Source organism: Bufo bufo, chromosome 5, assembly GCF_905171765.1.
Source record: "Bufo bufo chromosome 5, aBufBuf1.1, whole genome shotgun sequence".
NCBI lineage: Eukaryota > Metazoa > Chordata > Amphibia > Anura > Bufonidae > Bufo > Bufo bufo.
The window spans coordinates 166,103,738-166,120,090 of record NC_053393.1 but is presented as its reverse complement, the minus strand read 5'-3'; the positions used below and the strand labels follow the sequence as shown (position 1 = coordinate 166,120,090).

General features: G+C 40.2%; 1 protein-coding gene across 1 annotated transcript in view; it reads right to left on the bottom strand.

Moving 5' to 3' along the window:
- Positions 1-16,353, bottom strand: part of EMILIN2 (elastin microfibril interfacer 2) — an 81,021-nt gene that overhangs the window by 21,631 nt on the left and 43,037 nt on the right. The window contains exons 4-6 of the mRNA XM_040431959.1: positions 14,487-16,343; positions 2,362-2,793; positions 1,637-1,666 (exon numbers count right to left, since the gene is read on the bottom strand). Of these exons, the coding sequence (XP_040287893.1) occupies positions 1,637-1,666; positions 2,362-2,793; positions 14,487-16,343 (2,319 nt within the window). The remainder of the gene's footprint in view (positions 1-1,636; positions 1,667-2,361; positions 2,794-14,486; positions 16,344-16,353) is intronic.

The window sequence follows — 16,353 nt, the reverse complement described above, 5'->3', positions numbered from 1 at the left end:
GCTGTTTAACATACAGACAAAAGAAAGGTATAATTTTAATCAGCATGATGAGCCCAGGCAATATGTCTGGTTTAATAGGGTTGATCATGCTGACTAAGCCTCTATAAAGAATTGCTTTACAGCAGCTACATGGGCCATAGATACAATGGACAGGAGCTGACCCTATTGACTTCTATGGTAGAGTTTTCTAGGCATGCTCTGTGTCTCATGCAGAGGTCATTTAAGGCTACTTTCACACTGGCGTTTCTGGGTCCGCTTGTGAGATCAGATTCAGGACTCTCACAAGCAGCCAAAAACAGATAAGTTCAGCCCCAATGCATTCTGAATGGATAAGGATCAGTTGAGAATGCATCAATTTGGTCTCTGTTGCGTTTTTTAGACGGTCACTAAAACGCAGCTTGCAGCGTTTTGGTGACCATCTGACTAAGCGGAGCCAAACGGATCCGTCTAGACTTACAATGTAAGTCAATGGGGAAGGATCCGTTTTTCACTGACACAATATGGTGCAATTGAAAATGGATCCGTCCCCCATTGACTTTCAATGGTAAGTCAAGACGGATCAGTTTTTACTTAAGACTTTTTTTTTTTTACGAATAATGCAAACGGATCCGTTATTAACGGATACAAGCGTTTGCATTATTGGTGCGGATCAGTCTGTGTGAAAGTATCCTTACAAGCAAGGAGTAGATAAGGTTTGACAATCACCTATTGCGAATGGAGAATTCTGTGTTATCTATACACAGAGGGGATTATATGCCATTTTAAAAATGGCCAGTAAGGGAGATAACTGCAGTAAAGTGATCTGTACAGACCAAGAAGTGGCACCTAATACTAGGCTCAGTGGCCAGTGTGAAAACTGCAAGATTTTATGGCTTTTGTTTAAATATAAATATTGACATGGAAAATTAAAAAGAACACCAAAAATTAATTTACAAATGGGTTTAACATAAAAACGTGATTTAGACAATAGGTCCATTTTCTGATGACACATTGCCTTTAACAAATGGCAGCGCGGTGGTGCAGTGATTAGCGCTGTTGCCTTGAAGCACTAAGGGCTGGACTGCAAATCTGACCAAGAGCAACATCTACATGGATCTTGGATGTTCTCCCTGTGTTTGGCAGGTTTCATTCAGGTAAATCCGTGCTTACCAACCACACTACAAAAATTTGGGTCATTTAATTGACTTATGTTGGAACTTTTATTGTGAGCCCTATTGGGGACAGATACTGATGTGATGAAAATCTCTTTACACTGGAATATGTTGTTGCTATATGAATGGATAAAACAATTGTGAATAGAAATGTAAAAAAAAAAAAAAAAAAAAGTTGAGCGCTTCTCTATAACATCCATACACATTTTTTTTCTTAGATTAAAACACATAAAATGTGATCCAGTTGGCATCCACTGATTCAGCTTTATCCGTTTTCATTTTATGCATAAAGCTCCTACAGCCAATGTTATGGTTACATAGTTAATAAGGGTGAGAAAAGACATGTCCATCAAGTTCAACCAAGGGATAGGTGGAAATTAGAATAGTGTGTGTCCTAGTTATATAATTCTTGAGGTTATAGAGAAAATATACAAATGTGGCCCCCAATACACAGACCAATAGACATATCTATGCAACATTGTTACCTGTTTTATCTTTAGCTGGCTTGAGATAAGCTGTAAGAGAAATCAGATGTGTGGTAAGAAGAGTGCATTTGCTGGCAATAATGTACCCAATTCTTTATTATTACATTTACTGATATGTGCCATGTGCTGTGGTACTAGAGATGACCCTCTGCAGAACATTTGCCATATATATTATATATATAATCTGAGGTCATTGAACAATACCATCATTCAGTAATTCTTTAAGTTCCAGTTACAAGTCACTTAACTCATTTTCTGCACCCTACACAGCTCAATGTTCTCTGACTTACTAGTATATCTGTGTAAATAGGCTCTTTGAGAACTGGCTGAATAAACAAAGTAAAGAATCTGAGACATGTGGCCCTCACACTGTTTTTGAATTACAGTTGTTGACCCACTAACTTTAGCAGAAGAAAGGATAATCGAGAAAAAGTAGTATAGAGTCAGCATTTTTATGAGGAAAGGCATATAAGAATAATAGGTTTCTATTGGTATATAGACGGACAAGGCTATGCATAAATTGATTATAATTTGCAGGGCAATATGAGCAGGGCCAGCGAACCTAGGTGGAAGGAATATATAAAAGGACTGGGGGGTGGGGGTTCACATACACCTGGAGGTACACTAGTGTAGTCTGTACAGGCCTAGAAATGTTGAGGACAGGAATAGACAGATTAGACAGATTGCTAGATAGTTAGATAGATACTTAAGGGCGTCCAACTTGCCTGGTGCTCCAGCAAAACCTTTTGACATTTGCATTTCTTGCTCTCCATTAGCACCTTGTGGCCTTCCTGATCCAGTCTGTACCAATCTACCAGGAGGGCCAGCTTGACCATGCTCTAAAATGACTCCATTTCGTCCAGGACCCAGTGGTATAACGATAGATCCTGAAGAGGTAGGAGGCTCTGGTTTGGCTGGTGGTTGTTTTGGCTTTGTACTGGTAGGGTCTAGAGGTAGCTGTGGTTGTCCAGGCTGGGATGGGGAGTCTGGCTTGCTTGGATAATGAGGTTCTTGAGGTTGTGCAGGCTGTTTAGGAATTGAAGGCACTATGGGAACCTGGGGGTAGATTGGCTCTTGTGGGTATTTTGGTTTTTCCGTGCTTCTTGGTGGAAGTTGAGGTATAACTTGAAATTGTATTGTGTGTTTCGGCTGAGAACCTAATTGAAAAAAGGAGAAAAAAAGGTTTCCTTATGATAAACTAATCATATGAATGTATTATGGGTAGATACAAGCCTTTCCTTTCAGTCATGCACACCTATTACAATATCCTATTTAAATATAACAAGCAACAAACAACCCTCTTTTCCAGTATATTTAGACAAAAAAGGGTGTGAATTCAAAAAGTATTTCGTTTGCCATGACTTCTACATCAGCTGTGCTTTTGGAACGAAACAAAATTCCAAACGAATTGAATCACAAAACAGCAAAAAAATAAAAATGAAATGAAAAACAATACTCCATTGTAGCTGATTATACAAATTTTCTCTTCTATATTTTGAACAATTCCATAGCATTTAATTAAATTAGTGAAACCTGTAGCCATATGACTTAGAAATGCCCAAGGGGTTTGTTTGAGATTAGAAAACATGACTGCTTTCTTCCAGATACAGTGCTACACCTGTTTATAGGTTAATAGGGGGCTCCCTCTGTTACCTATTAGCACCACCACAAATGAGACTGCAGGGTGTTGATGTCTTTACAGGGCAGCCAGGGCCTAGTTAAGGCCCCCAGGTCTGCTCTCTGTCTATGCCAGACACACAGCCTAATGGATTTCCTGTCAGTTTCAACGGACAGTATAATACACTGTACTATATAAGTGGTACAGTGTATTATCTACGTGATCAAAGAATTGCATGTCAAAGTCCCCCTGTGGGACTAAATAAGTGGTAAATTAATAGTTAGAAACAAACACACACAGCTTTTTCCTTGGAAAAGAATGCTTTTTTCGCCTCTACACATTTTGTGTAGGTCTCATGCACGTGACTGTGTGCCGGCCGTGCCTACAAATTGTGGTCTGCAAAGCACAAGCACTGACCGCACTCCGTAGCTTCTGATCCGTGCCTCCGCTGCACACCGCAACTTCCAGATTTTGGACTCATTCAAGTCAGTGGGTGATATGGTGCGCACACGGCCGTGCCCATATATTGCGGACCCACTGTATGCGGGCTGCAATACGAGCACAGACCTCCTACAGCCGTGTGCATGAGGCCTTAGCACGTAATTTATCCCACACAATGCTGTTTTTTTTTTATTATCCACCACCAAAAGACAGAATAAAACAGTGACCAAAAATTCTTATGTACTCCAAAACAACACCAATGAAAATTATGAAAATTATAAATTGTCCTGCAAAAAATTTGATGTGCCCTCAAAATAACGCAACATACAGCCATTAATGTCTAAACTGCTGGCAACATAAGTGAGCACACCCTCCCTGGTGTCAAGTGACTTCTTAGTGTTGTAATGTCTTAGGTGTGAATGGGGAGCAGGTTCGTTTAATTTGGTGTTATTGCTCTCACCCTCTCTCATACTGGTCACTGGAAGTTCAACATGGCACCTTATTGCAAATAACTCTCTGAGGATCTGAAAAAAGAATTGTTGCTTTGCATAAAGATGGCCTAGGCTATAAGAAGATTGCCAACACACTGAAACTGAGCTGAAGCACGGTGGCCAATACCATACAGCATTTAACAAGACAAGTTCCACTCAGAACAGGCCTCACCATGGTCAACCAAAGAAGTTGAGTGCACATGGTCAACGTCATATCCAGAGGTTGTCTTTTCAAAATAGACGTATGAGTTCTGCCAGCATTGCTGCAGAGATAAAAGGGGTGGGGGTTAGCCTGTCAGTGCTCAGACCATACGCCGTACACTGCATCAAATTGCGCTGTGTATACTGAGCAGGAAGCGCTATGCCGGGTGAGTGCAGGAGCTGTCGGGTCTTTCACAGACCTCGATCAGCCCTGCACTGAGGCTGTACAGCGCAGTATACCGCAGTACAGCCTTTCTGGGGGGTGTATTTTCCCTGTAACTGGGGCTACTATGTCAGCCCCAGCTACAGGAGAAATCAATAGTGAAAATATATAAATATATATATATATATATATATATATATATATATATATATATATATATATATATATATATATATATAAAGTTAAGTTAAATGTCCCCCAGAGGTCTTGTATGACCTTATGGGGGATGAAAAGTGTAAAATAAAAAATAAAAAAAAAGGTTTCACATGTAAAAAAAAAGAATTCCCCAAGTAAGGAATAAAAAAAATAAAAAAATAAAAAAATTTAAATAGAAAATAAATAAAAATAGACATATCAGAACATGGACACATTAAAAACATTTTTTTTGTTTCAAAAATGCTATTATTGTGTAAAACTTAAATAAGAAAAAGTATACATACACTGCGTGCAGAATTATTAGGCAAATGAGTATTTTGACCACATCATCCTCTTTATGCATGTTATCTTACTCCAAGCTGTATAGGCTCGAAAGCCTACTACCAATTAAGCATATTAGGTGATGTGCATCTCTGTAATGAGAAGGGGTGTGGTCTAATGACATCAACACCCTATATCAGGTGTGCATAATTATTAGGCAACTTCCTTTCCTTTGGCAAAATGGGTCAAAAGAAGGACTTGACAGGCTCAGAAAAGTCAAAAATAGTGAGATATCTTGCAGAGGGATGCAGCACTCTTAAAATTGCAAAGCTTCTGAAGCGTGATCATCGAACAATCAAGCGTTTCATTCAAAATAGTCAACAGGGTCACAAGAAGCGTGTGGAAAAACCAAGGCTCAAAATATCTGCCCATGAACTGAGAAAAGTCAAGCGTGCAGCTGCCAAGATGCCACTTGCCACCAGTTTGGCCATATTTCAGAGCTGCAACATCACTGGAGTGCCCAAAAGCACAAGGTGTGCAATACTCAGAGACATGGCCAAGGTAAGAAAGGCTGAAAGACGACCACCACTGAACAAGACACACAAGCTGAAACGTCAAGACTGGGCCAAGAAATATCTCAAGACTGATTTTTCTAAGGTTTTATGGACTGATGAAATGAGAGTGAGTCTTGATGGGCCAGATGGATGGGCCCGTGGCTGGATTGGTAAAGGGCAGAGAGCTCCAGTCCGACTCAGACGCCAGCAAGGTGGAGGTGGAGTACTGGTTTGGGCTGGTATCATCAAAGATGAGCTTGTGGGGCCTTTTCGGGTTGAGGATGGAGTCAAGCTCAACTCCCAGTCCTACTGCCAGTTTCTGGAAGACACCTTCTTCAAGCAGTGGTACAGGAAGAAGTCTGCATCCTTCAAGAAAAACATGATTTTCATGCAGGACAATGCTCCATCACACGCGTCCAAGTACTCCACAGCGTGGCTGGCAAGAAAGGGTATAAAAGAAGAAAATCTAATGACATGGCCTCCTTGTTCACCTGATCTGAACCCCATTGAGAACCTGTGGTCCATCATCAAATGTGAGATTTACAAGGAGGGAAAACAGTACACCTCTCTGAACAGTGTCTGGGAGGCTGTGGTTGCTGCTGCACGCAATGTTGATGGTGAACAGATCAAAACACTGACAGAATCCATGGATGGCAGGCTTTTGAGTGTCCTTGCAAAGAAAGGTGGCTATATTGGTCACTGATTTGTTTTTGTTTTGTTTTTGAATGTCAGAAATGTATATTTGTGAATGTTGAGATGTTATATTGGTTTCACTGGTAAAAATAAATAATTGAAATGGGTATATATTTGTTTTTTGTTAAGTTGCCTAATAATTATGCACAGTAATAGTCACCTGCACACACAGATATCCCCCTAAAATAGCTAAAACTAAAAACAAACTAAAAACTACTTCCAAAAATATTCAGCTTTCATATTAATGAGTTTTTTGGGTTCATTGAGAACATGGTTGTTGTTCAATAATAAAATTAATCCTCAAAAATACAACTTGCCTAATAATTCTGCACTCCCTGTATTAGGTATCGCCACGTCTGTAACGATCTGCTCTACAAAAATGTCACATGACCTAACCCCTCAGGTGAACGCTGTAAAAATAAATAAATAAAAGCTGTGCTAAAACAACAATTTTTTTGTCACCTTGCCCCATAAAAAGTGTTATAATGAATGATCAAAAATCATATGTACCCAAAAATAGTACCAATAAAACTGGCACCTTATCCCCTAGTTTCCAAAATGGGGTCACTTTTTGGGAGTTTCTATTGTAAGGGTGCATCAGCGGGGCTTCAAATGGGACAAGGCATCTAAAAACCAGTTCAGCAAAATCTGCCTTCCAAAAACCATGTGCCGCTCCTTTTCTTCTGCGGCATGCCGTGTGCCCATACAGCAGTTTATGACCACATGTGGGGTGTTTCTGTAAACCGCAGAATCAGGGTCATAAATATTGAGTTTTGTTTAGCTGTTAACCCTCAATGTGTTAAAGAAAAAATTGATTGATTAAAATGGAAAATCTGCCGGGGGGCTTGGCTGCTGACTGCGATGGCCGCTTGATCCTTCCGCTCCGGCACACAGCGACTGTCACAGCACTTTTGCCCCTACTACAGTGACCTGGCCTCGATAAAGAGGTTGCCATATAATTGCCCAAAATGCCCAGAGGAAGAAAGACCGGTTTCAAGCAGGAGAAGCTGGATTTTTACTTTGAAAAAAGAGCCGGCGGGAGCGCAGCAAAGTGCAACAGTGTCTCCCCCTCCCCCGTCACCAGCGAGCACGGCAGTTGCTACTCCACCAACGCAAAGTAGCGATGGAGCCTCACCACGACACACTCCCAGCAACTTGCCTCAGCAGGATCTTCGCCGAGCGGTAGATTCCCCTGATCATTCCAGCACCAAGCAGGATCGCAGGCGCCATCTTCCCTGTACACGTGAAGCTTGGACACTCAGAGGCCGGATCAGCTTCCCGCCACACCAGAAGGGGTGAGTCAGGGGTCCCCATCAGCTTTTCCCACCTCCACTATCCTCCAGGGGTTCCCTACCTCAGACCAACCAGCTTCAGGAAACCTGAAGGAAATGCTGATTGCCTTCAGTGCAGCATTGCATAAGGACTTCTCCTCCTTAGTTTCTCTCCTCCAATCTGCCATCACAGACTTGGACTCCAGAGTCTCACATGTTGATACAAAGATGGGAGAGTTTGCGGCCTCACACAATCACCTAATAGATGGCCATGAGGAGCTATCCTCTGTTATTGAGAGAATGCAAGCTAAAATAAATGACCTGGAGGATCGCTCCAGGCGAAATAATGTAAAATTTCAGGGCATCCCTGAGGACATTGGTTCACTTGCCCTCAAGGGGTACATCCAAGGCCTGCTTCAAAAGCTTTTACCATCTTGCTGTTATACAGTCTCACTTCCGCAAAAAACAAAGAGGCATTATACTAGCGTTTAGCAACTCAATATCCTATACCCCCGGCGCATCTATCATAGATAATAGCGGCAGATTTATTATAGTATGCAAGGTGAACAATATAGAATATACCATTGTAGGATTATATGCCCCCAATAAGCACCAAATACATTTCTTGAACAAAGTTTTAGTTAAAGTTTCCAGGATGCGCAAAGGTCACCTTATTATACGTGGAGACTTTAATATTGTACCAGATGCTACTGCAGATTCCACAGCCCCCTCAAGATGCCTCTACCCTACCTTGCAACCTATTTTGCAGAGGGAGGAGCTGTATGACATATACAGACTACACCACGCCACTGAGCGCGATTTTTCCTTTTTTTCCTCAGGTACACCACACATATTCTCGCATTGATCTATTTCTCATTAGCAGATCTCTCCTTCAACTTTCATCTCAATCTACCATTGAATTGATCAAATGGTCTGATCATGCTGCCATTACTCTATCCATTAGAGAAGCTTCCAACCACAGAGACTTCCTTTGGCGCTGCAGCCCGTACATCATGTCCAACCAGTCCTATAGGGCTGAAATAGGTAAGGCGATCACAGAATATTTTTCCATAAATGATCTCTCTGTCTCCAGTCCATATAGCTTGTGGAATGCTCATAAGGCACTGCTTTGGGGTATGTTTATCAAATTGGGGCACCTGGCTAAAAAAAAAAAACAAAGAACAAAAGACACTAGACATTCTAGCGCAATTATCCCCTCTAGAGCTACTGAACAAAGCAAGCTTTTCCACAGACAGAGCGACCCAAATCCAGTTGCTCAGAACACAATTGAGAGAGAGCTTGCTTTTTTCATACGAAAAAAACTTGAGGTCCCTAAAAGCCAGATACTACTCAGGATAATAAATCTGGGAAACTACTAGCTCGCTGTCTAAAAACTAGATCTGCAAAAACTAGGACCCCATACCTAACTCACCCAACCAACCAGTCAAAAATGTATGACCCAAAAGCCATTGCTGATCACTTTGCGGAATATTATTCATCCCTGTATAACCTCAAAGATTCCCACAACACCCATACTGCCACCCCGTCAGAAATTACATCATATTTAGATAAATTACATCTACCATCATTAGGTCCACATGAAAGGGACTCATTATCTATGCCCATCACCTATTCTGAACTCACAAAAACCATAGCCTCCCTCCCTCTACATAAATCCCCAGGCCCTGACGGATTCTCCAACCTATATTATAAAACTTTCCAAGACCTTCTTACTCCATATTTAGCAAAAGTATTCAATGAAGCCTTTCAGAACGGCACGTTTCCGGACAAAATGCTTTCAGCAACCATTGTTGCTTTACCGAAACCTGGCAAACCCTCAGATATGCCCCACAACTACAGACCCATTTCCCTCTTAAACACTGATCTGAAGATTTACGCTAAAATATTGGCTACTAGACTTTCAACAGTCCTTCCGCAGTTGATTAATACAGATCAAACGGGTTTCATAAAGGGCAGGCAAATAACAGATACACGTAGAGTACTAAATCTTGTAGACTACGTGACCCGTAAGAAGGAGCAAACTATACTACTAGCATTAGATGCCGAAAAAGGGGTTTGATCACCTAAATTGGTCATTTGCACTCTCAGTACTACATAAGATGGGGTTAGGGGCGACTTTCATAACCGCAATCCAGGCACTATACTCTAAGCCTTCAGCGAAGGTATTTATAAACGGTGCACTGTCTTCCCCATTTAAAGTAACCAACGGCACAAGGCAAGGCTGCCCTCTCTCTCCTCTTCATAATCTTCATACTTGCCATGGAACCACTTGCCCAAGCTATTAGGTCACATAAGGATATTAAAGGAGTGCAAATTGGTAATCAAAATCATAGAATATCTCTATACGCAGACGACATATTGTTGTCCTTGACCTCGACAGGAGACCTAGTTCCTTTTATATGTTAATTATTTTTAATATTTTATTTTTGTTATGTTTTCACATAGCGCATCGTATGTAATATTATGCAGAGATTGTAAAACTATCTGTGAATGATGTCTATGTAAAAAAAAAATTCTGTGCTTTATGTCATCTCCATTTTCCTTTACCACCTCAGCTCCCCTAGCTTAAACCCCCTTAATGACCAGACCACTTTTTACAATTCTGCACTACACTACTTTCACGGTTTATTGCTCGGTCATACAACTTACCACCCAAATGAATTTTACCTCCTTTTCTTCTCACTAATAGAGATTTCATTTGGTGGTATTTCATTGCTGCTGACATTTTTACTTTTTTTGATATTAATCAAAATTGACCGAAATTTTTGCAAAAAAAAAAGACATTTTTCACTTTCTGTTGTAAAATTTTTCAAATAAAACTACATTTCTATATACATTTTCTCTAAATTTATTGTTCTACATGTCTTTGAGAAGCGTGAGAAGTAGTTTGGAATTCAAATGCGTAAAAAATGCCCTGTGAAATTCTAAAGATACTTATTGGAATTTGGACCCCTTTGCGTACCTAGGCTGCAAAAAAGTGTCACACATGTGGTATCGCCGTACTCAGAAGAAGTAGGGCAATGTGTTTTGGGGTGTATTTTTACATATACACATGCTGGGTGAGATAAATGTCTCTGTAAAAGACAACTTTTCCAATTTTTTTTATACAAAGTTGTCATTTTACAGAGATATTTATCACACACAGTATGGGTATATGTAAAAATACACCCCAAAACACATTGCCCTACTTCTCCTGAGTACAGCGATACCACATGTGTGACACTTTTTTGCAGCCTAGGTGCACAAAGGGGCCCAACTTCCAATGAGTATCTTTAGAATTTCACAGGGCATTTTTTACGCATTTGGATTCCAAACTACTACTCAAGCTTTAGGGCCCCTAAAATGCCAGGGCAGTATAAATACCCCACAAGTGACCCCATTTTGGAAAGAAGACACCCCAAGGTATTCCGTGAGGTGCATGGCGAATTCCTAGAATATTTTTTTTTTTGGCACAAGTAAGCGGAAAATGATTTATTATTATATATATTTTTTTTCTTACATAGTCTCATATTCCACTAACTTGTGACAAAAAATAAAATTTTACATGAACTCGCCATGCCCCTCACGAAATACCTTGGGGTGTCTTCTTTCCAAAATGGGGTCACATGTGGAGTATTTATACTGCCCTGGCATTTTAGGGGCCCTAAAGCGTGAGAAGAAGTCTGGAATATAAATGTCTAAAAAATTTTACGCATTTGGATTCCGTGAGGGGTATGGTGAGTTCATGTGAGATTTTATTTTTTGCCACAAGTTAGTGGAATATGAGACTTTGTAAGAAAAAATAAAAAATAAAAATCTTTTTCCGCTAACTTGTGCCAAAAAAAAAAAAAAAAAATCTATGAACTCGCCATGCCCCTCAAAAGTGATCTTTATAGCGCCGCAGCAATTTTACAGTGTTTTTGCAGTGATCAGAAAAAAAAAATTCTGTCACTGCGGAGGGGCGGACTGAACGCAAGTGTGCGCACAAGATCAGGCCTGATCGGGCGAACACTGCGTTTTTTGTAGAGCCTATAGAACATGTCCTATTCTTGTCCGCAATTGCGGACAAGAAAAGGCATTTTCTATATAGTTCTGGCAATGTGCGGATCCGCAAAATGCGGAAAGCACATTGCCGGTGTCCGTGTTTTGCGGATCCGCGGTGTCCGTGTTATGGCAATTTTCTTAAAAATTTAAGAATTGCTTCTAAAATTCTAGGCCTTCTAAACATCCTAAAAAAAAAAAAAATGACATTTCCAAAATGATATCAACATAAAGTAGACATATGGGGAATGTTAAGTAATAAATATTTTATGAGGTATCACTTTCTGTTTTAAAAGCAGATAAATATAAATTTTGAAAAATTTTCAACATTTTTGGTTAATTTGGGATTTTTTCATAAATAAAGGTGAAATATATTGACTCAAATTTATGACCATCATGAAGTACAATGTGTCACAAGAAAACAATCTCTGAATGACTTGGATAAGTAAAAGCGTAACAAAGTTATTACCACATAAAGTGAGATATGTCAGATTTGCAAAATTAGGTCTGGTCAGGAAGGGGGCAAATGGCCGGGTGTGAAGTGGTTAAAGATGATGCACAAGAAAGCCCGCAAACAGTTTGCGGAAGACAAGCAGACTAAGGATATGGATTACTGGAACAATGTCCTGTGGTCTGATGAGACCAAGATAAACTTATTTAGTGTCAAGCGTGTGTGGCAGCAACCAGGTGAGGAGTACAAAGACAAGTGCCTCTTGCCTACAGTCAAGCATAGTGGTGGGAGTGTCATGGTTTGGGGGTGTATGAATGCTGACAGCTGTGGGTAGCTACAATTTATTGAGGGAACCACGAATGCCAATATGTACTGTGACATACTAAGGCAGAGCATGATCCCCTCCCTTAGGAAACTGGGCCACAGGGCAGTATTCCAAAATGGTAACGACCCCAAATACACTTACAAGACGACCACTGCCTTGCTAAAGAAACTGAGGGTAAAGGGTGCTGGACGGGCCAAGCATTTCTCCAGACCTAAACCCTATTGAGCATTTGTGGGGCATCCACAAACGGAAGGTGGAGGAGTGCAGGGTCTCTAACATCTACCAGCTCTATGATGTCATCATGGAGTAGTGGAAGAGAATTCCAGAGGTAACCTGTGAAGCTCTAGTGAACTCCATGTCCAAGAGAGTTAAGGCAGTGCTGGAAAATAATGGTAGGCACAAAAAATATTGACACTTTGGGCAAAATTTGGCCGTTTTCACTTAGGGGTGTACTCATTTTTGTTGCCAGCGGTTCAGACATTAATGGCTGTGTGTTGCGTTATTTTGAAGGCACAGCATATTTACACTGTTATACAAGCTGTACACTGACTGCTTTACATCGTATCAAAGTGTCATATCTTCAGTGTTGTCCCATGAAAAGATATAATTAAATATTGACAAAAATGTGAGGGGTGTACTCACTTTTGTGAGATACTGTATATTACCCAGAGAATAAAGTTAAAGGGGTTCTGCAGTTTGTATAAACTGATGATCTATGCTCTGGATAGATCAGCATCTGATCGGCGGGGGTCCGACACCCGATCAGCGACTAGTATCAACCGGCCTGGGCGCGGCTAAGCTCCGTTGACTTGAATAGAGCTTAGCCGCGCCCAGACCAGTGATACTAGTTGTGACGTCACTGGGCATGCGGTACTGGAGCTCCGCTGCCTTCTCAAACAGCTGATTGGCGGGGGTCCCGGGTTTCGGACCCCGCCGATCAGATGCTGATGATCTAACCAAAGGATAGATCATCAGTTTAAACAAACTGCAAAACCCGTTTAACGTGTTATTTATGTATGTATTAAATAAGAAGGCAATGGTGGTACATTACCCTTCAACTTGCCCCGCAAAAAACAAAAAAGCCCTCATACGGCTACAATGACAGAAAAATAAATGAAAAGGTTATAGCTCTTAGAATGTGACAATTTAAAAAAAAAAAATTGCTTGGTCACTAAGACCCAAAATGCATATGGAGGGGAAGGGGTATACTTGTAAACACATTTAGATGAATATACTAAACACATACAATATAACATGGGTTGGGAATTATATTTTTGATGTAAAAGTAATAATTTATTGTACCCATGAAGTGTTGTAAAGCTAAAGCTACTTTCGCACGTTCCCTTTCCGCTATTGAGATCCGTCATAGGATCTCAATAGCAGGGGAAACAGCTTCCGTTTTGTCCCCATTCATTGTCAGTGGGGACAAAACTGAACTAAACAAAATAGGATGCACCAGAATGCATTCTGTTCTGTTTGGTTGCCTCCCCATCACAGACAGAATAATGCTGCAAGCAACGTTTTTCTGTCTGCGATGTGGTGCGGAGCAAGACGGATTCGTCCTGACACACAATGTTATTCAACGGGGACGGATCCGTTTTCTCTGACCATAGAAAACAGATCCGTCCCCCATTGACTTTAAATGGAGTTCATGACGGATCCGTCTTGGCTACGTTAAAGATAATACAGTTCAGAACGGATGCAGGCAGTTGTATTATCAGAATGGAAAAGTTTTTACTGATCCATGATGGATCCAGCAAAAACACTGGTGTAAAAGTAGCCTTACTCACTGCTGTAAGCTTTACATGTTATTTAGAATGTATTCTTTAACCTCTGGCAAGAAAGGTAATACATGAATTTTAAATAAAATTCGATCAAGTTTTAATACTATTTCATTAGTTACTGCATATCATTTCTAACTCGGTACAACTGGATTTTACCAGAGGTAGGTTTATTAGAAAAATAAACCAGAAAGTTAATAAAATTTAACAATGTACAATCACCTAAAAGAACAATTTAGACTACGGTAATAACTTATTTCCTGCTGTCAAGTTGGGTTTAAAAAAACTCAACCCAGAACGGACATAAAATACTTATTATTTTGCAAATCATTGTATTTCCTACCTTCTCCAGGTTTGCTCTTGCTAAGATCTTGTAAATCATTAGTGATTTTGACGATCTGTGTTTGGAACACCTGGACAGAGTTTTTCATTCCGTAAATGTCATTGGAATGTGACTTTATTGTCCCATTGATCTTGTTTATACAGTTCCATAAACTGGTTACATGTTTGTTAAGCCCATCTTTAATCCTTTGCAGGCTGCCAGAGATAGTGTCCAACTTTCCACATACATTTTCCAACTTAGAAACTCTGGCATCAATATTCGAAAGTTCAGTTCTAATTCCCTGAGAATTTTGTGGGCACTTCCCTTTGTCAGCAGTTAATTCACGCTTTAGGACTTCAAAATTATCTTGGAGATTGTTACAACAGTTACTATTTGTAGAAGAATCTGAAGAGGTATCAAAAAGTTTTTGGACAACATCAACTTTTGCCGATAGGCCAAGCCGTGTATCAGTGACAGTAGAGTTAATATCATGCACCTGGTTTTTCAATGAATCAAACTTATCATTCAATAAATCAACACTGTCTTCAATCCTGTACAGATCCATTTTAACCATTCCCAGCTCAGTTTTCAATCCTTCCAAATCTGATGTCTTGTTTTGTAGTAACTCAAACTTTTCATGCATTGTATCAGTGAGCGACTTTAAAAGAAGTGCATTATCCAGCTGAGACTGGATCAAAATTTCATAATTATTGTTGTACCCATTAATGTCACCCAAAGAACCTTCTTTGCCATGTAAGGCAGCTTTCAATTCATTGTCAAGCTTCTGCACCACATGTTTCAATTCACTGACCTCATTAAAAACAGAGCTGGCAATCGAGCTGCTGGAATCCGCAGGATCATGGTTACTGCTAGCATCGCCCAACCTATTCTCCAATAACTGAAGCTTCAAGTCCATTAGATTGTTCACATTGTCAACACTACTGTTAATTAAATCTCTTAATGTGTCTTCAATGTAGAAGCAATGTTGCTCTACATTGTTTTCCGAGACATTGACCTTGAACTCTAAATCATTCAATTTTTCAAGCCAAGACTTCTCTGGTGTTAAGGTGCTCAAACGCTGTACCTCATTGTCTAATCGGGCATTGAGGGCCACATTGGCTTCAGCAATTCTGTCAACTTTTTGACCCAAGTTCTTCAGTATGGTGTCGATATCATCTTTACAGCAATTTGAACCACTATTTGGTACAGTTGGGATTTGAGACTTTAACTTGTTTATTTCATTACGGAGTTCAGTCTCTTTTTCAAGAACAAAATCTTTGACTTCGGCGCAGCTATGCTCGTTCTCTTCACATTGTTGTTGAACATTAATCAGCTTATAATCACAAGAGTTTTTCAGATCAGCCATTTTTCTATCCATTCCCTCAAGCATCTCATTTCTCAGAGCTTCCAATTTATCATCGCTAATAGAAACAGGTGTTTTTACTGTTGGCTGACGGGACATTTCTTCAATATCAATTAGACGTTCCTCATATAAATTGATTTTTCTGGTTAGTTCTTCAATTTGATCAGTTTTCTTTTGAAGTTCCTCTCGGGCACTTGTTAATTCAGACACTAGATCTTTTAGCCCGTCCTCTTTCTCAGCACTTCCTGGTAAGTAATACTCCGTCTTACCACCAGTGGCACTGGCTGTTGGTGTCAAGTTGTTGAGCCAAGTATTTAAAAATTTACTGGTGTCTTCTTGAACAGTGATCTTCAAGTTTTCATTTACACCGGACACAGAGGTTTGCAAGTCAATGACGGTCTGCGTAAGTCGGAGTAGGTCTTCTTCAAGAGTCTGAATCTTTTTCTCTTGTGCTTCATTCAATTCTTGAAAATCTCTCTTGGAATCCAAAGGTTTATGTTGTTGTCCATTTGGCTCTGTGGTGAA